Source organism: Oncorhynchus tshawytscha, linkage group LG18, assembly GCF_018296145.1.
Source record: "Oncorhynchus tshawytscha isolate Ot180627B linkage group LG18, Otsh_v2.0, whole genome shotgun sequence".
In the NCBI taxonomy this organism is placed as follows: Eukaryota; Metazoa; Chordata; class Actinopteri; order Salmoniformes; family Salmonidae; genus Oncorhynchus; species Oncorhynchus tshawytscha.
This window is the reverse complement of record NC_056446.1, coordinates 40,537,471-40,563,708: the sequence shown is the minus strand read 5'-3', so window position 1 is coordinate 40,563,708 and position 26,238 is coordinate 40,537,471. Positions and strand designations below refer to the sequence as shown.

The 26,238-nt window shown below is 47.3% G+C and overlaps 1 protein-coding gene across 2 annotated transcripts in view; it reads left to right on the top strand.

Annotated features, from left to right (window-relative positions):
• Positions 1 to 23,842, top strand: part of LOC112236217 (jun dimerization protein 2) — a 31,238-nt gene extending 7,396 nt beyond the window's left edge. For both annotated transcript variants that reach the window (XM_024404797.2, XM_024404796.2), the window contains exons 3-5: positions 21,861 to 22,088; positions 22,511 to 22,615; positions 22,936 to 23,842. In XM_024404797.2, coding sequence (XP_024260565.1) covers positions 21,870 to 22,088; positions 22,511 to 22,615; positions 22,936 to 23,139 — 528 coding nt within the window. In that variant the 5' untranslated portion in view covers positions 21,861 to 21,869 and the 3' untranslated portion in view covers positions 23,140 to 23,842. The remainder of the gene's footprint in view (positions 1 to 21,860; positions 22,089 to 22,510; positions 22,616 to 22,935) is intronic.
• The last annotated feature ends 2,396 nt before the right edge of the window (positions 23,843 to 26,238 follow it).

Below are 26,238 nucleotides of genomic sequence, written 5' to 3'. Positions count from 1 at the left end.
TGAGCTATGGGGAGTGTGCTCCTTCCTATATATGTGTATGGGTTTGTAGGAGTGTGTTTGTGTGAGAGACTGCATGCCTTCACCTCATATGTGTATGCATTTCTTCCTGTAAGTGTGTGTCCATGAGTGTTAAGGGCTTTAAATGCCCCAGCACCTGCCTGCCTACTTACAGTGCCTACCTGCCTGCCTACTTACAGTACTTACCTGCCTGCCTACTTACAGTGTCCCTACCTGCCTGCCTACTTACAGTGCCTACCTGCCTGCCTACTTACAGTGCCTACCTGCCTGCCTACTTACAGTGTCCCTACCTACCTACCTGCCTGCCTACTTACAGTGCCTACCTGCCTGCCTACTTACAGTGTCCCTACCTGCCTGCCTACTTACAGTGCCTACCTGCCTGCCTACTTACAGTGTCCCTACCTGCCCGCCTACTTACAGTATCTACCTGCCTGCCTACTTACAGTGCCTACCTGCCTGCCTACTACAGTACTTACCTGCCTGCCTACTTACAGTGTCCCTACCTGCCCGCCTACTTACAGTATCTACCTGCCTGCCTACTTACAGTGCCTACCTGCCTGCCTACTTACAGTGCCTACCTGCCTGCCTACTTACAGTACCTACATGCCTGCTTACAGTACCTACCTGCCTGCCTACTTACAGTGTCCCTACCTGCCTGCCTACTTACAGTGCCTACCTGCCTGCCTACTTACAGTGTCCCTACCTGCCCGCCTACTTACAGTATCTACCTGCCTGCCTACTTACAGTGCCTACCTGCCTGCCTACTTACTGCCTACCTGCCTGCCTACTTACAGTACCTACCTGCCTGCCTACTTACAGTGCCTACCTGCCTCCCTACTTACAGTGCCTACCTGCCTGCCTACTTACAGTACCTACATGCCTGCTTACAGTACCTATCTGCCTGCCTACTTACAGTGTCCCTACCTGCCTGCCTACTTACAGTACCTACCCACCTGCCTACTTACAGTGCCTACCTGCCTGCCTACTTACAGTGCCTACCTGCCTGCCTACTTACAGTGCCTACCTGCCTGCCTACTTACAGCGTCTACCTGCCTGCCTACTTACAGTACCTGCCTGCCTACTTACAGTGCCTACCTGCCTACCTACTTACTGTGCCTACCTGCCTGCCTGCCTACTTACAGTGCCTACCTGCCTGCCTACTTACAGTACCTACATGCCTGCTTACAGTACCTACCTGCCTGCCTACTTACAGTGTCCCTACCTGCCTGCCTACTTACAGTACCTACCCACCTGCCTACTTACAGTGCCTACTTGCCTGCCTACTTACAGCGCCTACCTGCCTGCCTACTTACAGTACCTACATGCCTGCTTACAGTACCTATCTGCCTGCCTACTTACAGTGTCCCTACCTGCCTGCCTACTTACAGTACCTACCCACCTGCCTACTTACAGTGCCTACCTGCCTGCCTACTTACAGTGCCTACCTGCCTGCCTACTTACAGTACTTACATGCCTGCTTACAGTACCTACCTGCCTGCCTACTTACAGTGTCCCTACCTGCCTGCCTACTTACAGTACCTACCCACCTGCCTACTTACAGTGCCTACCTGCCTGCCTACTTACAGCGCCTACCTGCCTGCCTACTTACAGTACCTACCTGCCTGCCTACTTACAGTGCCTACCTGCCTACCTACTTACTGTGCCTACCTGCCTGCCTACCTGCCTGCCTGCCTACTTACAGTGCCTACCTGCCTGCCCACTTACAGCGCCTACCTGCCTGTCTACTTACAGTACCTGCCTGCCTGCCTACTTACAGTGCCTACCTGCCTGCCTACCTACCTACCTACCTACCTACCTACCTACCTGCCTGCCTACTTACAGTACCTGCCTGCCTACTTACGGCACCTACCTCCCTGCCTACTTACAGTGCCTACCTGCCTGCCTACTTACAGTACCTACCTGCCTGCCTGCCTACTTACAGTGCCTACCTGCCTGCCTACTTACAGTACCTACCTACTTACAGTGCCTACCTGCCTGCCTACTTACAGTACCTGCCTACCTACATACCTATCTGCCTGTCTGTTTACTTATAGTACCTACCTGCTTGTCTGCCTGTTTACTTACAATACCTACCTGCCAGCCTGTTTACTTATAGTATCTACCTGCTTGTCTGCCTGTTTACTTATAGTACCTGCCTGCTTGTCTGCCTGTTTACTTACAGTACATACCTGCCTGCCTGCCTGTTTACTTACAGTACCTACCTGCCTGCCTGCCTACTTACAGTGCCTACCTGCCTGCCTACTTACAGTACCTACCTACCTACGTTCCTTTCTGCCTGCCTCTTTACTTACAGTACATACCTGCCTGCCTGCCTGTTTACTTACAGTACCTACCTGCCTGCCTGCCTGTTTACTTACAGTACCTACCTGCCTGCCTGCCTGCCTGCCTACTTACAGTACCTACCTGCCTGCCTGCCTGCCCGGGCTTATCCGTGGGATGCTTTCCCCGTAAACGGAACACTGCTGTGGATTATCTGCACCCTCCCTGGTCATAGACTGTTCTCTCTGCACAGCAAGCGGTACCGGAGCTCCAAGTCTAGGTCCAAAAGGCTCCTCAACAGCTTCTACCCCCAAGCCATAAGAACAGATGGCTTGGGAGTAGATAATGTACAGATAATTAAATGGCTACCTGGCCTACTTGTGTTGAACCCCCCTGTTTTACGCTGCTGCTACTCTTTCTTTATTATCTATGCATAGTCACTTCACCACAACCACATGTACAATTTACCTTGACTAACCTGTGCCCCCCCCACACATTGACTCTGTACCGGTACCTCCTGTATATAACCTCCACATAGACTGTTTATCGGTACCTCCTCGTTACTATTATTTTATTGTTGCTCTTTAATTATACATTTTTCATTTTTTATTTATTTTTAACTTCAGTTTATTTTAGTAAATACTTTCTTCACTCTTATTTTTCTTAACTGCACTGTTTGTTAAGAGCTTGTAAGTAAGCATTTCACAGCTAGGTCTACAGCTGTTACACCTAGCTAACAGCTAGCCATGCAACAACTAGACCTAGCTAGCAGCTAGCTATGCAACAACTAGACCTAGCTAGCAGCTAGCCATGCCACAACTAGACCTAGCTAGCAGCTAGCCATGCCACAACTAGACCTAGCTAGAAGCTAATCATGCCACAACTAGAACTAGCTAACAGCTAGCCATGCCACAACTAGACCTAGCTAACATGCCACAACTAGACCTAGCTAACAGCTAGCCATGCAACAACTAGACCTAGCTAACAGCTAGCCATGCCACAACTAGACCTAGCTAACAGCTAGCCATGCAACAACTAGACCTAGCTAACATCTAGCCATGCAACAACTAGACCTTGCTAACAGCTAGCCATGCCACAACTAGACCTAGCTAACAGCTAGCCATGCAACAACTAGACCTAGCTAACAGCTAGCCATGCCACAACTAGACCTAGCTAACAGCTAGCCATGCCACAACTAGACCTTGCTAACAGCTAGCCATGCCACAACTAGACCTAGCTAGCAGGCGACTCACTTACTGGCATGAATACTGTAGTATAGAACTGTCCCAAATGGCACCTAATTCCCTTTATAGTGCACTACTTTTGATCAGGGCCCATAGGGAAAAGGGTGCCATTTCGGGACCCACCTATGAGTTCTTTTTTTTGCAACTGGCCACACCATTATGGTTAAAGGGAGAGGGAGAGAGGGACAACGAGAGAGAATGCGGGGACATGCAGTCTCAGTCCTCTGTGGTGTGTGTGTGTGTGTGTGTGTGTGTGTGTGTTTGTGTGTGAGAGAGATATGTGTGTGAGATGTGGGGAGGACAGTCTAGATTAGGAAATATTAGAGACTTAATTATGAAACATCATGGAATCCTCCTTGACCAGAGTTACATAATCGACTGATTGCTTAACCAGAGCGAGAGCGAGAGAGAGAGAGAGAGAGAGAGAGAGAAAGAGAGAGAGAGAGAGAGAGAGAGAGAGACAGCATTAAATCTGGCTGGGGTTGTTGGCCAATGTGTTCATTTCAAGCATTGCTCAAATTGTCTTAGGTTGTGTTGTATAGACCTACAGGGAACTTCATACAGTCAGATGGCTGTTTATCGTGTATTGCAGCGGCTGCGATCTCATTACTCCATATCTGAAGTCTGGTTATGAGTGTATCTGACCATCACTCTGGTGAATTATAGCCAATTGAGATGAGTGTAAAACCACTGTCTTCTCCACTCCTAGACCATCCCACAGGTATAATGCCAGTGTTGGCAGGGTAGCCTAGTGGTTAGAGTGTTGGACTAGTAACCGGAAGGTTGCAAGTTCAAACCCCTGAGCTGACAAGGTACATCTGTCGTTCTGCCCCTGAACAGGCAGTTAACCCACTGTTCCTAGGTCGTCATTAACAATAAGAATTTGTTCTTAACTGACTTGCCTAGTTAAATAAAGGTCAAATAAAATATAGAGAGAGACATGGGGATGTTTGGGAAAACACTCAGCCACATGGCCCAGTGCTTTGCCTTAGTCAGGATTTGACTGGAAAATGAATTGCAATGATGCTTGGTGTAACAGTTATCCTCCTCTTCCGAGTGTTTTTAATCAAAACTGAACAGTTCTGTGTGCAAAACACAGACACAGAAAACAAGCACCCACAACCAAAATGGGGAAAACAGGCTGCCTAAGTATGATTCTCAATCAGAGACAACGATCGACAGCTGCCTCTGATTGAGAACCATACCAGGCCAAACACAGAAACAGAACATAGACTACCCACCCCAACTCACACCCTGACCAAACTAAAACAAAGACAAAACAAATGAACTAAGGTCAGAACGTGACATTTGGACTGCGTTCCAAATGTCGCATTATTCTCTACATGGTGCACTACTTATAGGACCCATAGGACTCTGGTCAAACGTAGTGCACTACTTATAGGACCCATAGGACTCTGGTCAAACGTAGTGCACTACTTATAGGACCCATAGGACTCTGGTCAAACGTAGTGCACTACTTATAGGACTCTGGTCAAACGTAGTGCACTACTTATAGGACTCTGGTCAAACGTAGTGCACTACTTATAGGACTCTGGTCAAATGTAGTGCACTACTTATAGGACCCATAGGACTCTGGTCAAACGTAGTGCACTACTTATAGGACTCTGGTCAAATGTAGTGCACTACTTATAGGACCCATAGGACTCTGGTCAAACCTAGGGCACTACTTATAGGACCCATAGGACTCTGGTCAAACCTAGGGCACTACTTATAGGACCCATAGGACTCTGGTCAAACGTAGTGCACTACTTAGTTAATAGGTTTGTATTTGGTATGAAGACTTGATGAAGTTCCTCTCTTGGATATTAACCACATCCTGTAGTCTCTGACATCATGTGATCATCTGCATTTTCACTAATATGAATACCAAACCCTCTACCTCGCTGCCACAGAGCCAGGCTAACGAATACCAAACCCTCTACCTCGCTGCCACAGAGCCAGGCTAACGAATACCAAACCCTCTACCTCACTGCCACAGAGCCAGGCTAACGAATACCAAACCCTCTACCTCTCTGCCACAGAGCCAGGCTAACGAATACCAAACCCTCTACCTCACTGCCACAGAGCCAGGCTAACGAATACCAAACCCTCTACCTCCTGCCACAGAGCCAGGCTAACGAATACCAAACCCTCTACCTCACTGCCACAGAGCCAGGCTAACGAATACCAAACCCTCTACCTCACTGACACAGAGCCAGGCTAACGAATACCAAACCCTCTACCTCACTGCCACAGAGCCAGGCTAACGAATACCAAACCCTCTACCTCTCTGCCACAGAGCCAGGCTCTACCAAAGCCCTCCCTGCCACAGAGCCAGGCTAACGAATACCAAACCCTCTACCTCACTGACACAGAGCCAGGCTAACGAATACCAAACCCTCTACCTCACTGCCACAGAGCCAGGCTAACGAATACCAAACCCTCTACCTCCCTGCCACAGAGCCAGGCTAGTACAGTAATAATTAGATATTAAACAAAGGCAGTAGGCCTAAACACCTTACCTCATCTCATCACAGAGTCAGAGCCAGGCTACAGAGTCAATGTGGAGGCTATATACCAAAGTCAATGTGGAGGCCTCTACAGAGTCAATGTGGAGGCTATATACAGGGTGCCAGAGTCAGAGCCAGGCTACAGAGTCAATGTGGAGGCTATATACATACCAAAGTCCCTCTACAGAGTCTCACTGACAGAGTCAGAGCCAGGCTACAGAGTCAATGTGGAGGCTAATACCAAACCAGAGTCAATATGGAGGCTACCTCACTGACACAGAGCCAGGCTAACATTTGGCAGAGTCAATGGAGACTATATAGCTGCAGAGTCTCATATATACAGGGGGTACCGGTACAGAGTCAATGTGGAGACTATATACAGGGACTCAGAGTTGTGGAGGCTATTACATGCACAGAGTAATAATTAGATATTAAACTAATTGAAGGCAGTAGGCTGAGGTATGGTACGGTACAGAGTCAAGTCATGTAAACACCTTAGTACAGAGTCAATACAGAGTTAATGTGGAGACTATATACAGAGGTATATACAGGGTACAGAGTCAATGTGGAGGCTATATACAGGGGGGTACTGGTACAGAGTCAATGTGGAGGCTATATACAGGGTATACGGTACAGAGTCAATGTGGAGGGTACAGAGAGTCAATGTGGAGGCTATATACAGGGGGAGGCTATATACAGGGTATTACGGTACAGAGTCAATGTGGAGGCTATATACAGGGTATTACGGTACAGAGTCAATGTGGAGTCTTACTCTGCTCATCTTAATCGGCGTAAGGAACATAATCCACCGATTGCTTAGAAAACCAGCTGTTTTAATCTTTCAAATTACTAGGATATGTAAAAACCTTAATCGGTGTATTTGATCTGCAGCATGTGCCATCAAATCAAATGTTATTTCACATGCGTCAAATACAGTGAAATGCTTTACTTACAAACCCTTAACCTTCAATGCAGATAAATAAAAAATAAAACAAAAAAAAATAAAAATAAATAATAAGAAATAAAGGTAACAAATAATTAAAGAGCAGCAGTAAAATAACCGTAGCGAGGCTATATACAGGGGGTACCGATACAGAGTCAATGTGGAGGCTATATACAGGGGGTACCGGTACAGAGTCAATGTGGAGGCTATATACAGGGGGTACCGGTACAGAGTCAATGTGGAGGCTATATACAGGGGGTACCGGTACAGAGTCAATGTGGAGGCTATATACAGGGGTACCGGTACAGAGTCAATGTGGAGACTATATACAGGGGGTTACGGTACAGAGTCAATGTGGAGGCTATATACAGGGGGTACAGAGTCAATGTGGAGGCTTTACAGAGTCAATGTGGAGGCTTTATACAGGGGGTAGTACAGAGTCAATGTGGAGGCTATATACAGGGGTACCGGTACAGAGTCAATGTGGAGGCTATATACAGGGGGTACCGGTACAGAGTCAATGTGGAGGCTATATACAGGGGGCACCGGTACAGAGTCAATGTGGAGGCTATATACAGGGCACCGGTACAGAGTCAATGTGGAGGCTATATACAGGGGGTACCGGTACAGAGTCAATGTGGAGGCTATACAGGGGTACCAGTACAGAGTCAATGTGGAGGCTATATACAGGGGTACAGTACAGAGTCAATGTGGAGGCTATATACAGGGGGGGTACCGGTACAGAGTCAAGTGTGGAGGCTATATATATACAGTGGGCACCGGTACAGAGTCAATGTGGAGGCTATATACACCGGTACAGGGTGGAGGCTATATACAGGGGGTACAGAGTCAATGTGGAGGCTATATACAGGGGTACAGAGTCAATGTGGAGGCTATATACAGGGCACCGGTACAGAGTCAATGTGGAGGCTATATACAGTACAGGGTGGAGGCTATATACAGGGGGTAGTACAGAGTCAATGTGGAGGCTATATACAGGGGTCAATGTAGACCAGGGGTACGGTAGAGAGTCAATGTGGAGGCTATATACAGGGTACCGGTACAGAGTCAATGTGGAGGCTATATACAGGGGTACCGGTACAGAGTCAATGTGGAGGCTATATACAGGGGTACCGGTAGAGAGTCAATGTGGAGGCTATATACAGGGGTACCGGTAGAGAGTCAATGTGGAGGCTATATACAGGGGTACCGGTAGAGAGTCAATGTGGAGGCTATATACAGGGGTACCGGTACAGAGTCAATGTGGAGGCTATATACAGGGGTACCGGTAGAGAGTCAATGTGGAGGCTATATACTGGGGTACCGGTACAGAGTCAATGTGGAGGCTATATACAGGGGTACCGGTAGAGAGTCAATTTGGAGGCTATATACTGGGGTACCGGTACAGAGTCAATGTGGAGGCTATATACAGGGGTACCGGTACAGAGTCAATGTGGAGGCTATATACAGGGGGTACCGGTACAGAGTCAATGTGTAGGCTATATACAGGGGTACCGGTACAGAGTCAATGTGGAGGCTATATACAGTGGGTACCGGTACAGAGTCAATGTGGAGGCTATATACAGGGGGCACTGGTACAGAGTCAATGTGGAGGCTATATACAGGGTATTACAATGTGGAGGCTATATACAGGGTATTACAATGTGGAGGCTATATACAGTGGGTACCGGTACAGAGTCAATGTGGAGGCTATATACAGGGGTACTGATACAGAGTCAATGTGGAGGCTATATACAGTGGGTACCGGTACAGAGTCAATGTGGAGGCTATATACAGGGGTACCGATACAGAGTCAATGTGGAGGCTATATACAGTGGGTACCGGTACAGAGTCAATGTGGAGGCTATATACAGGGGTACCGGTACAGAGTCAATGTGGAGGCTATATACAGGGTATTACGGTACAGATTCAATGTGGAGGCTATATACAGGGTATTACAATGTGGAGGCTATATACAGGGTATTACAATGTGGAGGCTATATACAGGTGGTACCGGTATAGAGTCAATGTGGAGGCTATATACAGGGGGGTACCGGTACAGAGTCAATGTGGAGGCTTTTTACAGGTGGTACCGGTACAGAGTCAATGTGGAGGCTATATACAGGGTATTACGGTACAGAGTCAATGTGGAGGCTATATACAGGGTGTTAGGGTACAGAGTCAATGTGGAGGCTATATACAGGGTATTACGGTACAGAGTCCATGTGGAGGCTATATACAGGGTATTACGGTACAGAGTCCATGTGGAGGCTATATACAGGGCGGTTAGTCGAGGAGCCTCCCTATTTAGCGCCAGTGAACTGAGTTTGGAACAACTGAATGTAGCGTAGTTGAAGTCGTTTTCACATAATTCAGAATCAAATATGCTTCCCAAAAATAATATGTTCGCCGTGGTGGAACATTTATTTTCTACATTTATCAGAGTGCCATCAGGTAGTGTCCATGGAAACAGGATCAGGTAGACTGATTTCAGATGTGTCCATGGAAACAGGATCAGGTAGACTGATTTCAGATGTGTCCATGGAAACAGGATTATTAGGGAAATTGTTCTTCCTGCTAAGCATTTAAATGTTTTAATCAAACTATTATATTAATCTGACTATCCACAATAATCACATTATTGTGTGCATATACCCACACACACTGACCATGTTGTTGAGGTACTGTCCTCTCTTCATCGATATAGCCTGGTCCCAGATCCGTTTGTGCCGTCCTGCCAACTCATGCACGTCATTTACCATAGGAGTTTGAAAGAGAGCACAAACAGGTCTGGGACCAGGCTACCATTGGTATTAAATGAATGAATGGTGGGGATGGGAATGTTTAGTCACCATGTCTTCCATGTGGTTTTGAGACGCTGGTTTCTCAACATCGGGGCCTGCCAAAGCCAGGTTGCAGCATGCTCATAAAGCCTGATCAAACCGTGAGCAGAAAATAAGGAGAAATGAAAGCTGTGGGCTGAGTTCCTGTTTTCTTTTCACAACTTCCTCATCTCACGTGTTTTTCCTTTGAGTTGAACGACCCAAGATGAACCACAACAGAGCAGAGTACAACACGGCCCTGGACAGGACCATAACATACCACATCACAGGACCATAACATACCACAGCACCATAACATACCACATCACAGGACCATAACATACCACATCACAGGACCATAACATACCACAGCACCATAACATACCACATCACAGGACCATAACATACCACAGCACCATAACATACCACATCACAGTACCATAACATACCACAGCACAGCACCATAACATACCACAGCACCATAACATACCACAGGACCATAACATACCACAGGACCATAACATACCACAGCACCATACATACCACAGACCACAGGACCATAACATACCACAGCACCATAACATACCACAGCACCATAACATACCACATCACAGTACCATAACATACCACAGCACCATAACATACCACAGCACCATAACATACCACAGCACAGGACCATAACATACAGCACCATAACATCACAGCACCATAATATACCACAGCACAGCACCATAACATACCACATCACAGCACCATAATATACCACAGCACAGCACCATAACATACCACATCACCATAACATACCACATCACAGGACCATAACATACCACAGCACAGGACCATAACATACCACAGCACCATAACATACCACAGCACCATAACATACCACAGCACCATAACATACCACAGCACCAAAACATACCACAGCACCATAACATACCACATCACCATAACATACCACATCACAGGACCATAATATACCACAGCACAGGACCATAATATACCACAGCACAGCACCATAACATACCACATCACAGGACCATAATATACCACAGCACAGCACCATAAAATACCACATCACCATAACATACCACATCACAGGACCATAACATACCACAGCACAGGACCATAACATACCACAGCACCATAACATACCACAGCACCATAACATACCACAGCACCATAACATACCACAGCACCATAACATACCACATCACCATAACATACCATAACATCACAGGACCATAATATACCACAGCACAGGACCATAATATACCACAGCACCATAACATACCACAGCACAGGACCATAACATACCACAGCACCATAACATACCACAGCACCATAACATACCACAGCACCATAACATACCACAGCACCATAACATACCACAGCACCATAACATACCACATCACCATAACATACCACATCACAGAACCATAATATACCACAGCACCATAACATACCACATCACCATAACATACCACATCACAGCACCATAACATACCACAGCACCATAACATACCACAGCACAGGACCATAACATATCACAGCACAGGACCATAACATACCACAGCACAGGACCATAACATACCACAGCACCATAACATACCACAGCACAGGACCATAACATACCACAGCACCATAACATACCACAGCACCATAACATACCAAATCACAAAACCATAATATACCACAGCACAGGACCATAACATACCAAATCACAGGACCATAACATACCAAATCACAAAACCATAATATACCACAGCACAGGACCATAACATACCAAATCACAGCACCATAACATACCACATCACAGGACCATAACATACCAAATCACAAAACCATAATATACCACAGCACAGGACCATAACATACCACATCACAGCACCATAACATACCACATCACAGCACCATAACATACCACAGCACCATAACATACCACATCACAGGACCATAACATACCACAGCACAGAAACATAACATACCACATCACAGGACCATAACATACCACATCACAGGACCATAACATACCACATCACAGGACCATAACATACCACATCACAGCACCATAACATACCACAGGACCATAACATACCACAGCACAGGACCATAACATACATCACAGCACCATAACATACCACAGCACCATAACATACCACATCACAGTACCATAACATACCACAGCACCATAACATACCACATCACAGGACCATAACATACCACATCACAGGACCATAACATACCACATCACAGCACCATAACATACCACATCACAGTACCATAACATACCACAGCACCATAACATACCACATCACAGGACCATAACATACCACAGCACCATAACATACCACATCACAGCACCATAACATACCACATCACCATAACATACCACATCACAGCACCATAACATACCACAGGACCATAACATACCACATCACAGAACCATAACATACCACATCACAGGACCATAACATACCACATCACAGAAACATAACATACCACATCACAGTACCATAACATACCACAGCACCATAACATACCACATCACAGTACCATAACATACCACATCACAGTACCATAACATACCACAGAACCATAACATACCACAGCACCATAACATACCACATCACAGCACCATAACATACAACAGCACAGGACCATAACATACAACATCACAGAACCATAACATACCACATCACAGAACCATAACATACCACATCACAGGACCATAACATACCACATCACAGAAACATAACATACCACATCACAGTACCATAACATACCACAGCACCATAACATACCACATCACAGAACCATAACATACCACATCACAGAACATACCACTTTTGTGCCATCTGCATTTTATCCTAACTGTCCGATCCCTCCAAAGTCAAAAGAATGAGGGTTTGTGTAAGGTTGGCCTAACTGTCCTTGTGTAGCATGAAGGACAATTCCATGGTAACGGAATTACGCTGTATACTCAACAAAACCGTTTGATTTCAAAAGTAAAACAAACTGTAGAACTCTATGCACCAGAACTACTTTTATCAATTTCCACAGAATTTGTTTTTACAAAAAACACATTTACAGGAAGAACTGTTGCAGATACAAAGTTTGGTGACAGAATAAAACGGAGGAAGATTATACTAACTCTACGAACTAATGCTAATAATGAACTAATGCTAATAATGAACTAATGCTAATAATGAACTAATGCTAATAATGAACTAATGCTAATAATGAACTAATGCTAATAATGAACTAATGCTAATAATGAACTAATGCTAATAACAAACTAATGCTAACAACGAACTAATGCTAATAACGAACTAATGCTAATAATGAACTAATGCTAATAACGAACTAATGCTAATAACAAACTAATGCTAATAACGAACTAATGCTAATAACAAACTAATACTAACTAATACTAATAACTAACTGTCACCAAACTTTGCATCTGCATATCCAGTATTTTAATTACAAGTTTTACTCATTGTGCATAGAGTATGGTTTGTTAAACTTAGAAATCAATGGTTTTTGTTTGGCATTCATTTTAAAGTGAGAAATTGGCGTCTCAGTGTAATTCCGTTTATCAAATTCTTCTTCTCTCCAGAGGGTTAAGAAAGGAAGCCTGGGTCAGAAACTCAACAGCACACACTGTATAGCACACACTGCATAGTATGACTGACTGAGTGCAGAGGCTGTGTTCCAAATACTACCCTATACCCTTTTATAGTGCTATACTATTGACCAGAGTTTTATGTTTTCAAGTAGTGCACTATAGAAGGAATGTCATTTGGGACTCACCAAGGCAGTAATGGAGCCATGGCTCAGGTCTTGAGGAGAGGAGCATCACTGTCATTGTTCATTTTCACCATGTTATTCCTTCTCCAGCCCAGAGATAGGTTGGGCTGTTTGCATGTCACTAAGAGTTGTGCAAGATGATATGTGAGGCGAGCAGGCAAATATGCTGAGGCCAAATGTAGGAGGCGAACAGTGCTGTTCTTCAACAAGATAAGTTAAAGAGTGTTCTGGATGAGAAGCATGGCTGCTTCAAGTTCCACCCTGTGGTGGGGAACGCCTCTTTCCCCCTGTGGTGGGGAACGCCTCTTTCCCCTGTGGTGGGGAACGCCCCTTTCCCCCTGTGGTGGGGAACGCCCCTTTCCCCCTGTGGTGGGGAACGCCTCTTTCCCCTGTGGTGGGGAACGCCTCTTTCCCCTGTGGTGGGGAACGCTCTTTCCCCCTGTGGTGGGGAACGCCTCTTTCCCCCTGTGGTGGGGAACGCCTCTTTCCCCTGTGGTGGGGAACGCCTCTTTCCCCTGTTGGGGAACGCCCTTTCCCCCTGTGGTGGGGAACGCCTCTTTCCCCCTGTGGTGGGGAACGCCTCTTTCCCCCTGTGGTGGGGAACGCCTCTTTCCCCTGTGGTGGGGAACGCCTCTTCCCCCTGTGGTGGGGAACGCCTCTTTTCCCCTGTGGTGGGGAACGCCTCTTTTCCCCCTGCATCTCAGTGCAAGAGGTGCCCTGCAATAGGCCTGGCTTGGTAGGAGAGTGGAGCTGCTAGGGTTTTGATGGTAGGAGAGTGGAGCTGCTAGGCTATTGATGGTAGGAGAGTGGAGCTGCTAGGGTATTGATGGTAGGAGAGTGGAGCTGCTAGGCTAGGGATTTGATGGTAGGAGAGTGGAGCTGCTAGGCTAGGGTATTGATGGTAGGAGAGTGGAGCTGCTAGGGTATTGATGGTAGGGGAGTGGAGCTGCTAGGGTATTGATGGTAGGAGAGTGGAGCTGCTAGGGTATTGATGGTAGGGGAGTGGAGCTGCTAGGGTATTGATGGTAGGAGAGTGGAACTGCTAGAGTATTGATGGTAGGAGAGTGGAGCTGCTAGGGTATTGATGGTAGGAGAGTGGAGCTGCCCCTTTTCCCCTGTGGTGGGGAACGCCTCTTTCCCCTGTGGTGGGGAACGCCTCTTTCCCCCTGTGGTGGGGAACGCCCCTTTTCCCCCTGTGGTGGGGAATGCCCCTTTTCCCCTGTCGCGGGGAACGCCTCTTTTCCCACTGTGGTGGGGAACGCCTCTTTCAGACCGTGGCTTAACCTATCTGCAGGTGCAAAGCTTTGGGCTTTACTGCAAGCCTTTTAGTTGCAAATGTAGCCATGCGCTCATGATGTCGATGGCCCATGCTCCAGGAGGATACATAAGGAAGTAAGCCATGCACTATAGGTTAGGTTAGCTTCTTGTTGACTGGCCAGTCAACAACTGTGGAAATGAATACACCCTGGTCCTGCTTTTAGCCACCTTTAGCAAGTGTGGAGCTGCTAGGCTAGGGTATTGATGGTAGGAGAGTGGAGCTGCTAGGGTATTGATGGTAGGGGAGTGGAGCTGCTAGGGTATTGATGGTAGGAGAGTGGAGCTGCTAGGGTATTGATGGTAGGGGAGTGGAGCTGCTAGGGTTTTGATGGTAGGAGAGTGGAGCTGCTAGGGTTTTGTTGGTAGGAGAGTGGAGCTGCTAGGGTTTGATGGTAGGAGAGTGGAGCTGCTAGGGTATTGATGGTAGGAGAGTGGAGCTGCTAGGCTAGGGTATTGATGGTAGGAGAGTGGAGCTGCTAGGGTTTTGATGGTAGGAGAGTGGAGCTGCTAGGTTATTGATGGTAGGAGAGTGGAGCTGCTGGGGTATTGATGGTGATGAGCTGCTAGGGTATTGATGGTAGGAGAGTGGAGCTGCTAGGGTATTGATGGTAGGAGAGTGGAGCTGCTAGGGTTTTGTTGGTAGGAGAGTGGAGCTGCTAGGGTTTTGATGGTAGGAGAGTGGAGCTGCTAGGGTTTTGTTGGTAGGCGAGTGGAGCTGCTAGGGTTTTGTTGGTAGGAGAGTGGAGCTGCTAGGGTTTTGATGGTAGGAGAGTGGAGCTGCAAGGGTATTGATGGTAGGAGAGTGGAGCTGCTAGGCTAGGGTATTGATGGTAGTAGAGTGGAGCTGCTAGGGATTTGATGGTAGGAGAGTGGAGCTGCTAGGCTAGGGTATTGATGGTAGGAGAGTGGAGCTGCTGGGGTATTGATGGTAGGGGAGTGGAGCTGCTAGGGTATTGATGGTAGGAGAGTGGAGCTGCTAGGGTATTGATGGTAGGAGAGTGGAGCTGCTAGGGTTTTGTTGGTAGGAGAGTGGAGCTGCTAGGGTTTTGATGGTAGGAGAGTGGAGCTGCTAGGGTTTTGTTGGTAGGCGAGTGGAGCTGCTAGGGTTTTGTTGGTAGGAGAGTGGAGCTGCTAGGGTTTTGATGGTAGGAGAGTGGAGCTGCAAGGGTATTGATGGTAGGAGGGTGGAGCTGCTAGGCTAGGGTATTGATGGTAGTAGAGTGGAGCTGCTAGGGATTTGATGGTAGGAGAGTGGAGCTGCTAGGCTAGGGTATTGATGGTAGGAGAGTGGAGCTGCTAGGGTTTTGATGGTAGGAGAGTGGAGCTGCTAGGTTATTGATGGTAGGAGAGTGGAGCTGTTAGGTTATTGATGGTAGGGGAGTGGAGCTGCTAGGGTATTGATGGTAGGAGAGTGGAGCTGCTAGGGTATTGATGGTAGGAGAGTGGAGCTGCTAGGGTATTGATGGTAGGAGAGTGGAACTGCTAGAGTATTGATGGTAGGAGAGTGGAGCTGCTAGGGTATTGATGGTAGGAGAGTGGAGCTGCTAGGGTATTGATGGTAGGAGAGTGGAGCTGCTAGGGTATTGATGGTAGGAGAGTGGAACTGCTAGAGTATTGATGGTAGGAGAGTGGAGCTGCTAGGGTATTGATGGTAGAGTCTGGGGCTGCATCCCAAATGGCACCCTATTCCCTTTATAGTGCACAACTTTAGACCAGAGCTCTCTGGGTACTGGTCAAAGGTAGGGCACTATGTGGGGAATAGAGTGCCATTTGGGACACAGGGGTTGAATTCCTCAGCCTTGGATTGGAGCAGCTAATTGGCCTCAGGAATGGTGCAGGAAATGGACCCATTTTGTCGACCTGAAGACGGATGAAGTATGTGAGTGGAGAAATCCAGGGTTTCCTGACATATACACACACACACACACACACACACATTTGTCTGAGTGCACACAGATTTTCGAACACACACGCAGGCACATTAGACCTACACGCAGCCATGGCTCATATGCCATTGGTCTTGGCCATGTGCCAGCTAGCTAGGACCTGCATTGAGTTCTAATACATGGCATTTCCTCTCCCACCCTGACTGTGCTGTGTGTTTGGCTTCTCCTGAGGCCTTTCAGTCGACTAGGCGGTTCTGTAAAGCAGAAATTCCTGCCCTGCCTTGCTCTGCCCTGTCCTACCGTGGTATGCACTGCCCTGTCCTGTCCTGCCATGCTCTACCCTGCCGTGCCCTGTCCTGCCATGCTCTACCTGCCATGCTCTACCCTGCCGTGCCCTGTCCTGCCATGCCCTAACCTGCCGTGCCCCGTCCTGCCCTAACCTGCCGTGCCCCGTCCTGCCCTAACCTGCCGTGTCCTGCCCTGCCGTGCCCGTCCTGCCCTAACCTGCCGTGCCCCGTCCTGCCGTGCCCTGTCCTGCCCTAACCTGCCGTGCCCTGTCCTGCCCTAACCTGCCGTGCCCTGTCCTGCCCTAACCTGCCGTGCCCTGTCCTGCCGTGCCCTGTCCTGCCCTGTCCTGCCGTGCCCTGTCCTGCCCTAACCTGCCGTGCCCTGTCCTGCCCTAACCTGCCGTGCCCTGTCCTGCCGTGCCCTGTCCTGCCCTGTCCTGCCGTGCCCTGTCCTGCCCTAACCTGCCGTGCCCTGTCCTGTCCTGCCGTGCCCTGTCCTGCCGTGCCCTGTCCTGTCCTGCCCTGTCCTGCCGTGCCCTGCCCTGTCCTGCCCTGTCCTGCCGTGCCCTGTCCTGTCCTGTCCTGCCCTGCCGTGCCCTGTCCTGTCCTGCCCTGTCCTGTCGTGCCCTGTCCTGTCCTGCCCTGCCGTGCCCTGTCCTGCCCTGCCGTGCCCTGTCCTGCCCTGTCCTGCCGTGCCCTGTCCTGCCCTAACCTGCCGTGCCCTGTCCTGCCCTGTCCTGCCGTGCCCTGTCCTGCCCTAACCTGCCGTGCCCTGTCCTGCCCTGTCCTGCCGTGCCCTGTCCTGCCCTAACCTGCCGTGCCCTGTCCTGCCCTGTCCTGCCCTAACCTGCCGTGCCCTGTCCTGCCCTAACCTGCCGTGCCCCGTCCTGCCCTGTCCTGTATGACTGTCTTTGTCTGTCTGGGGGTACAGTATATTAGTATATTGGCTGTGTGGCACCGACTGGCTTTTCTGCTTGACTGCGAGAATACAGAGAGTGTGTTGCATCATCAAACACTGACCACTTATCCTGGCAAACGTTCCCCCGCCAGCCCGGCGACACAAACGGAGAAAATACAACAACCCCTCCCCCCTTTTGAAAAGGGAGTGGTACAGCCCCTTTTCACCCTCTGGCTTTTAGCAACCACTACTTGCTTCTGGGGGGAGGGGGGGGGTCTTAATTGTTTCATGTGTCAAACAATCGAGGCAAGAAATGTCTCTGAGGGGGGTTCTCTGGACTTAACTGTGTGTTCGTTGTTGGAAAGGTCTTTGATCTAGCAGTGGATATTTTTGGTCCTTTTCCTCAAACCTCCAAACTCTGAAGACAGAGTTAAACATCAGTCTTGTTGATCGGTTTGATAAACATCTGGAGCTAGTTTGAATGTTTTTATAGTTGGAAGGAGTGTCTTGTGTAGTTTTTATAGTTGGAAGGACTGTCTTGTGTAGTTTTTATAGTTGGAAGGACTGTCTTGTGTAGTTTTTAATAGTTGGAAGGACTGTCTTGTGTAGTTTTTAATAGTTGGAAGGAGTGTCTTGTGTAGTTTTTATAGTTGGAAGGAGTTGTTCTGCTGTATGCTAGTTCAGTCTGTACTCTGACACACTCCGGCCAATGCAGCTCCTCTGTAGATTCAGGTTGTAGAGATTTGTATAATATTATCTCATGTCTCCTATATGAATCAGCCCATAGCCTGTTTAGCGTAGGGATGGGATTCCCCGTGACTGAATAACCTAATTGTTCCATTGGAACAGAAGTGGCTCAGCTCCCTTTCTCAGACGACGTAGCCCTCCCGGAGTAGGCTCCAATACGCCTTCAGGAAGAAAATGCCTGCCACAGACCTTGGAGCTTTTGCTGACGGTGAAGTTGTCTCGTCGGATGTTGTTCACCCACTTCTTTCGTAGCTCATCATCGGCAGGGAAAGAGTAGAATGACAGACTGGAGAATTTGAAGACACTAACTAGCTAGCCAATTAATGAAACACACAACACTACTTATACTATACTACTAATATTACTATTATATACAAAAAAGAAATAGTGATGCACCAATATTACATTTTTGCCTGATACCGATATCCGATATTTTCCCTGCCAAAAAAACCCGATACCGATTCTAGTACAGTTAAATAGTTAACACACACACACACGGACACACGGACACACACACATGGACACAGCGGTCTAAGGCACTGCATCTCAGTGCAAGAGGTGCCCTGCAATAGGCCTGGCTCGGTGTTTAGCCCTGCTGTAGGCCTGGCTAGGCGTTTAGCCCTGCTGTAGGCCTGGCTAGGCGTTTAGCCCTGCTGTAGGCCTGGCTAGGTATCTAGCCCTGCTGTAGGCCTGGCTAGGTATCTAGCCCTGCAATAGGCCTGGCTCGGTGTTTAGCCCTGCTGTAGGCCTGGCTAGGTATCTAGCCCTGCTGTAGGCCTGGCTAGGTGTTTAGGCTTGCCCAGTCATTTCAGCAATCAGTGGTAATGGATGGTATGAGATAAGGAAAGGAAACTAACATCTATACACTTACAAAATATTTATTAATTCATAATCTCCTGAGAGGAGGAATTGGAGAATGTGTAATCGGTAAACTGTGCCATCTTGGTCTCAGACCATTTTTCCGACAGTAACTCCCTCTCTCGGTCTCTCCCTCCTTCACTCAGTCCAAACACACAACGCTGTGAGACCAGCTCTTGGCTGGGTGGAGTCACCTAGAATAGGGGCTTACATGACAGGTCTTTTTGTTTTTTGTAACCTCTTCTCCCTCTGCCTCTGGCTCTCTCTCTATTTTGCTGTCTCTCTCTCTCTCTCTCTCTCTTTCTCTCGCTCTCTCTCTCTCTCTCTCTCTCTCTCTCTCTCTCTCTCTCTCTCTCTCTCTCTCTGGCTTTTGTAATAAAAGGTGCCGATTATTTTCCTAAGAAAGGAACCCAGCCCAGCAGTGTAGTCAGTCAGGAACATGGATAGGTCCCAACTGACACCCTATTCTCTATAGTCCACTACTCTTGACTACTGTCCCTGGTCAAAAGTAGTGCACTATATATGGAATAGGGTGCCAGTTGGGACACAGACCAGTCAGCTGGTCAGCCCCACCGGCGGCAGGCAGTCAGTTGGTCAGCTGTCCTGTTCTGCTCACCTCACAATCAGAGTGTTTGAGTTGAGAGGTCGAGGAAATCCCGCTCATCGCTCTCATGAAGCGGTGTGCAGCTCCGGCGCTCCACGTCCTTTCCAACCGCTAAAAACCGTTCAGCGCGCACAGGAAAAAAAACCCCCAAACCATATGATTTTAATTATTAAAAAAACTAAACTAAAAAACAGGAAGAGGTGACTAAGGAGTGCTCGTCATTTCAAATGGGCTGCATGTCATATTAAACAGCATATAAACACTCTAAGTAGGTCAGATAGACAGATAAATTAATTCTATTATTTCAAGGCTATAACCTACAAAGAAATGCATTTGGAAGTGCGACACACTAAGTTGGTAGGGACATACAGCACTCAGCATTTAAACAACACTTTGTTATATTAAGTTACTTAGAATTAAATACAAAATTAAACTAAAAATGCCTTATTAGGCTCCATCTACAGTGCCTTTTGAATTCATTTTTAGAAACACGAGTTCGGCCAGAGCCTGTGGCTTCAGGTTCAGGCGACGGCATCAGGAGAGAAAACCCTCTCAGCGCTTACAGAAACGCTGGGGATGCAAAACAACCTTCGGGTTACTCTAGCCAGGGTATAACCCTATCAAAACAGAAAGCTCCAGGACAGAGGTAATATACCAGACCTATTGGGCCAGAATCAATGATGGCCTATTGTATAGCCAATAGAATGAAAATGAACTAAAATTTAATTAAGATATGAGATTTTTGTTGTTTATAAATACTTTGCTACGTTGACACACATAGCTAGCTAGCCACCTTTCTGTTAGCATGTACATGTAGTATGTACAGCATCCTTGCTGCGTTCAGGATGTGTCTGTTCAGATTCCACAATGATTCTTTAGTTGTGGACACTACATCACGCATCCCTCTCTTAGTTCTCTTCATCACATACTGACACATACTCTGCTCATAATGCCGCACTTCATCACCAGATCAAGTTTGTGTCCTGTACCGTCCCTCTCCTCCTAACCTCGAATCCGATCTGTTGCACTGTTCCATGAGCAACATTTTTGTTTTCTGTTTGGCCATCAGGAGTTTTCCACAGCACAGTTGTGGTTCTAACAGTCATTACATAAATATATTCATTCTGCAGCCACTTCCTCTAGCCCTGGTCTGTATCCTATCCTCTAGCTCTGGCTCTGTTTCTCTCTCTCTCTTCCTTTCATTTTTCTTTGATTGACCACAGGACTTCTCAATGCAAACTCTTGAAAATTGCCCGCAATCATTAAAATAAAATAAAAATACTGTTGGTATGCAATGCATGATGAATCATAGCCACAGCCTGAACATGGAGCCTACATGGAGCCTACATGGAGCCTACATGGAGCCTACATGGAGCCTACATGGAGCCTACTTAAAAATGTAGATGAACATTCCAGAGTAGAATTTAGCAAAATCCAGTTTGTCAATTCTGTTAAAGCTGTCTGTCGAGGATATGAGAAAATAGCTTTAGAACTGTGAGGGATAGGAGACGGACACAGGGACATGAATAAGGCACGTAAGAAGACCCTTTAGCAATGGACAATAAAGTAGCTGGACCTTACAATCAATGACCTTCCATCTCCTCCTCTCTCCCCCTCTTCCTCTCTCCCTCCATAGCTGTGGTGTATGGTGGCTGGGTCTAACATGATGCCCGGCCAGATCCTTGACCCCTCCCTGACGGCCGGTTCCTTGCCCAGCCTGGGCCCACTGGCGGGCATCTCTGCCACTACACTCACCGATCAGCTCAAACTTGCACAGGACTTCAGGAACCTGGGCGCCATGTTGTCACCGCTGCATTTCCTGGGACGGCTGGGCAAGAGGCCGCTCACTGCTATCAAGGGAGAGGTGAGGAGGGAGGGGTAGATTGGTGGGGAGGGAGATGGAGGGGAAGAAGGAGGAAGAAGAGCGTGAGGTGGATGTTAATCATTTTGAGTTCTGTTTCTTTATATGTATGGTGGTCTGTTGAAAACTGGACCAGCCTACTAAGTTTTAGCTCCACCAAGTGGGCAATTTGAGAAGTAGTTTAGATGTTACACAACTTAACCATTTTCAATCTGGGCTCTCTTCAACTCTTCACTTTTGCCTCCAAGATGTGTCAAACTGAGGCACAGTTATCTGCAGTTCACAATAAAACAGTATGGAAAAACCCCAGGATTAAAACATACAGGAAAGATAGAGCCCACGGTTGTCATCATGATGTTATAATAATATACAGGCCTTGGAAAGGTCCCCCATTTAGCCAATCACAACACCTCTTCTCCCTGCAGATGGACGAGGACGATGAGCGGAGGAGACGGAGGAGAGATAAGAACAAAGTGGCAGCAGCACGATGTCGGAACAGGAAGAAGGAGAGAACGGACTTCCTCCAAAGGGTCAGTCGCTTTTTATTTTTCAAAATGGCGGCAAGAGTTCTTTATTTACACCTGGGATGTTCTTTGCAAATTGGCTGTAGAAGATGGACGAGATAGTATAAAGACATGAATGAGCTGTGAAGCGTCTATATAGTGTTTATGAATACTCTGTGAAGCGTCTATATAGTGTTTATGAAGACATTATGAATGCTCTGTAAAGCATCTATGTTCTAGTTTGTTTAAAGTGAGACCTCAAGTGGTTATTGTAAAAGAGAAAGTCTCCTTGATTCGCCTGGCTAAATAAATGGCTTAACAGTGTACCCTCTCTGTCCTCCCTGTAGGAGTCGGAGCGTTTGGAGGTGGTGAACACTGACCTGAAGTCCCAGATTGAGGAGTTGAGGATGGAGAGACAGCAGTTAATGGTGATGCTCAACCTCCACCGCCCCACCTGCATCGTCCGCACCGACAGCGTCAAGACCCCCGAGAGCGAGGCCAACCCCCTGCTAGAACACCTGGCTGCCGAAAAGCTGACCGCATCCAAATGAAACCACAGGGGGAAACAAGAAACCGAAGGTCGAGAAAGATAGATCCGCCAAAAAAAAACAACTGTCATCATCATATGTACTGTCTTGACCTCAAAGCTGGAGACTTGTTGAGACTCTCGTCTGTCTTTGCCCAAAGACCTGTTTTTAATTTTTTTTAATTTTAAGGTTCCGTTGCCTCGGTAACACCTTGGTAATGTTACCTGAGTGTGCTCTGAGGGAAGAGGGAACCCTACCCTAGTCAACAGCCGGGTTCACAGCCTTAGTCATCAGCCTGGCTCTCTGCCTTTACGCCCAACCCTGTTCTGAAACCCAGTCACGTGCCCTCAGTTTACTTACTGCATCTAACCATCATTTTACAATAAAGGACAAACTAGAAGGAGGTATAAAGTGGAAATATAATGTTGAACAGGAAACACTAAGGTCAATCATTCTAATGCTCTGTTACTGGCACTTATCAGCACTGAGACAAACAAAGGGGCTGTTGTTTTTGATACTCTAAACTTGTATAACGGTAGAGATACACAGGTGTAACCAGCCAGTGTACTGTATACCACCTTTACATATACAGTTGTAGTAATATTCTAGGATCTGTCCATTAACATACATTCAATTTATACTAAGTTGGAACATAAAGTTGTATTTTGTATTCTATATTACAATGCTAAAAAAAAAAAAATCCTCTGCCTTGACGACGGCAGTATTCCAGTTGGTCCGATTTGTGGTGACGCTGGCGTCATAAATAAAAGCACATGTAAAACTATACGAAATAATGTTTACACTCCTGTTTATAAAAAAAAAGGCATTGTTACGTCAATGTCTGTCTTGCAATGTGCTTATTTTATACCGCTTTATATATATATATATATATATATATGTATTATTGTGAAATGTTCTGTATTCTAATCACTTGATGTGATTTAGCATTTGTACATCTGTCTGTCAGTCTGTCCAGTTCTATTTTTCTATATGAATAATTACGCTGTTTAGCAGCTGTGAAAAGAAGAATTGTTCAGTTAACAGCTGGGCAATATCTCTCAATGACTTATGTATGACTAACTTACCCCCCCCATATATAAATTATATTTGTCAAACTACGCTACGACTTTAATTTCTTGATCTATTTGCATGACGGTACTACTATCGCAATGTCTGGTAGCGCGTGGTTGTCAGACCATTTACGATGACACGCCCCTCTCTAATTGTCGTTGCGCGAGTTGCGTAGTTTGTCTGGTTCAAGCATTCATGACATCACCCTGAAGAAGGCACAGTGATGCCCAAACGATGGTGGTTTACCCAATAACTGACTGGCATACTATTGGGATACTGTTACCACTATTGGGATACTGTTACCACGATTGGGATACTGTTACCACTATTGGGATACTATTATTGACATTATTGGTATTTTGGCTCACCTCAGGTTGCGCCCTCCCTTGTAAAACATCTACATATTGGTCACTATTGATGTCGATGTTCACAGTATAAGGCAGTACCTGTAGCTGTTGGTGAAGACTTGAGCGTAGACCAGGGTGATTTCAGGGTTGAAGTGTCCTGTGTATGTGTCATCGAGTCCTAGTGAAGCTGAGAAGGCCACCTCTGGTCCGTCTGATGGATACAACACAGTGTGTCAGTCTGTCTGCTGGAAGACTGATGAGATTGATGTTGATAGATAATGATCTGTGTATCAATATTTTCTTTCATTGCATTATGCAATGCTTGTAATGCACCAACTAGCATCAGTGAATGTCTATGGGCCAGTTTCCCAGATATAGATTAAGTCTAATCCTGGACTAAGAAGGTAGTTCAATGGAGATTCTTCATTGAGAATGCTTTTTAGTCTGCATCTAGGCTTAATCTGTGGCCGGGAAACTGGCCCTTTGAGTCTTATCGTTAAATTAAGATCCCCACCAACGACATGAAACACACACTTACCTTAGTCATCAGCCTGGCTCTCTGCCTTAGTCATCAGCCTGGCTCTCTGCCTTAGTCATCAGCCTGGCTCTCTGCCTTAGTCATCAGACTGGCTCTCTGCCTTAGTCATCAGCCTGGCTCTCAGCCTTAGTCATCAGCCTGGCTCTCTGCCTTAGTCATCAGCCTGGCTCTCTGCCTTAGTCATCAGCCTGGCTCTCAGCCTTAGTCATCAGCCTGGCTCTCTGCCTTAGTCATCAGTCTGGCTCTCTGCCTTAGTCATCAGCCTGGCTCTCTGCCTTAGTCATCAGCATGGCTCTCTGCCTTAGTCATCAGCCTGGCTCTCTGCCTCAGTCATCAGCCTGGCTCTCTTCCTTAGTCATCAGCCTGGCTCTCTGCCTCAGTCATCAGCCTGGCTCTTTGCCTTAGTCATCAGCCTGGCTCTCTGCCTTAGTCATCAGCCTGGCTCTCTGCCTCAGTCATCAGCCTGGCTCTCTGCCTTAGTCATCAGCCTGGCTCTCTGCCTTACTCATCAGCCTGGCTCTCTACCTTAGTCATCAGCCTGGCTCTCAGCCTTAGTCATCAGCCTGGCTCTCTACCTTAGTCATCAGCCTGCCCCTCTGCCTTAGTCATCAGCCTGGCTCTCTGCCTTAGTCTTCAGCCTGACTCTCTACCTTAGTCATCAGCCAGGCTCTCAGCCTTAGTCAATATCCTGACTCTCAGGCTTAGTCATCAGCCTGGCTCTCAGCCATCTGCCTGGCCCTCTGCCTCAGTCATCAGCCTGGCTCTCTGCCTTAGTCATCAGCCTGGCACTCTGCCTTAGTCATCAGCTTGGCACTCTGCCTTAGTCATCAGCCTGGCTCTCTGCCTTAGTCATCAGCCTGGCTCTCTACCTTAGTCATCAGCTGGGTTTTCAGCCTTAGTCATCAGCCTGGCTCTCAACCTTAGACAATAGCCTGACTCTCAACCTTAGTCAATATCCTGGCTCTCAGCCTTAGTCATCAGCCTGGCTCTCAGCCTTAGTCATCATCCTGGCTCTCAGCCTTTGTCATCAGCCTGGCTCTCTGCCTTAGTCATCAGCCTGGCTCTCTGCCTTAGTCATCAGCTTGGCTCTCAACCTTAGTCAATATCCTGGCACTCAGCCTTAGTCATCAGCCTTAGTCAGCCTGGCTCTCAGCCTTAGTCAGCCTG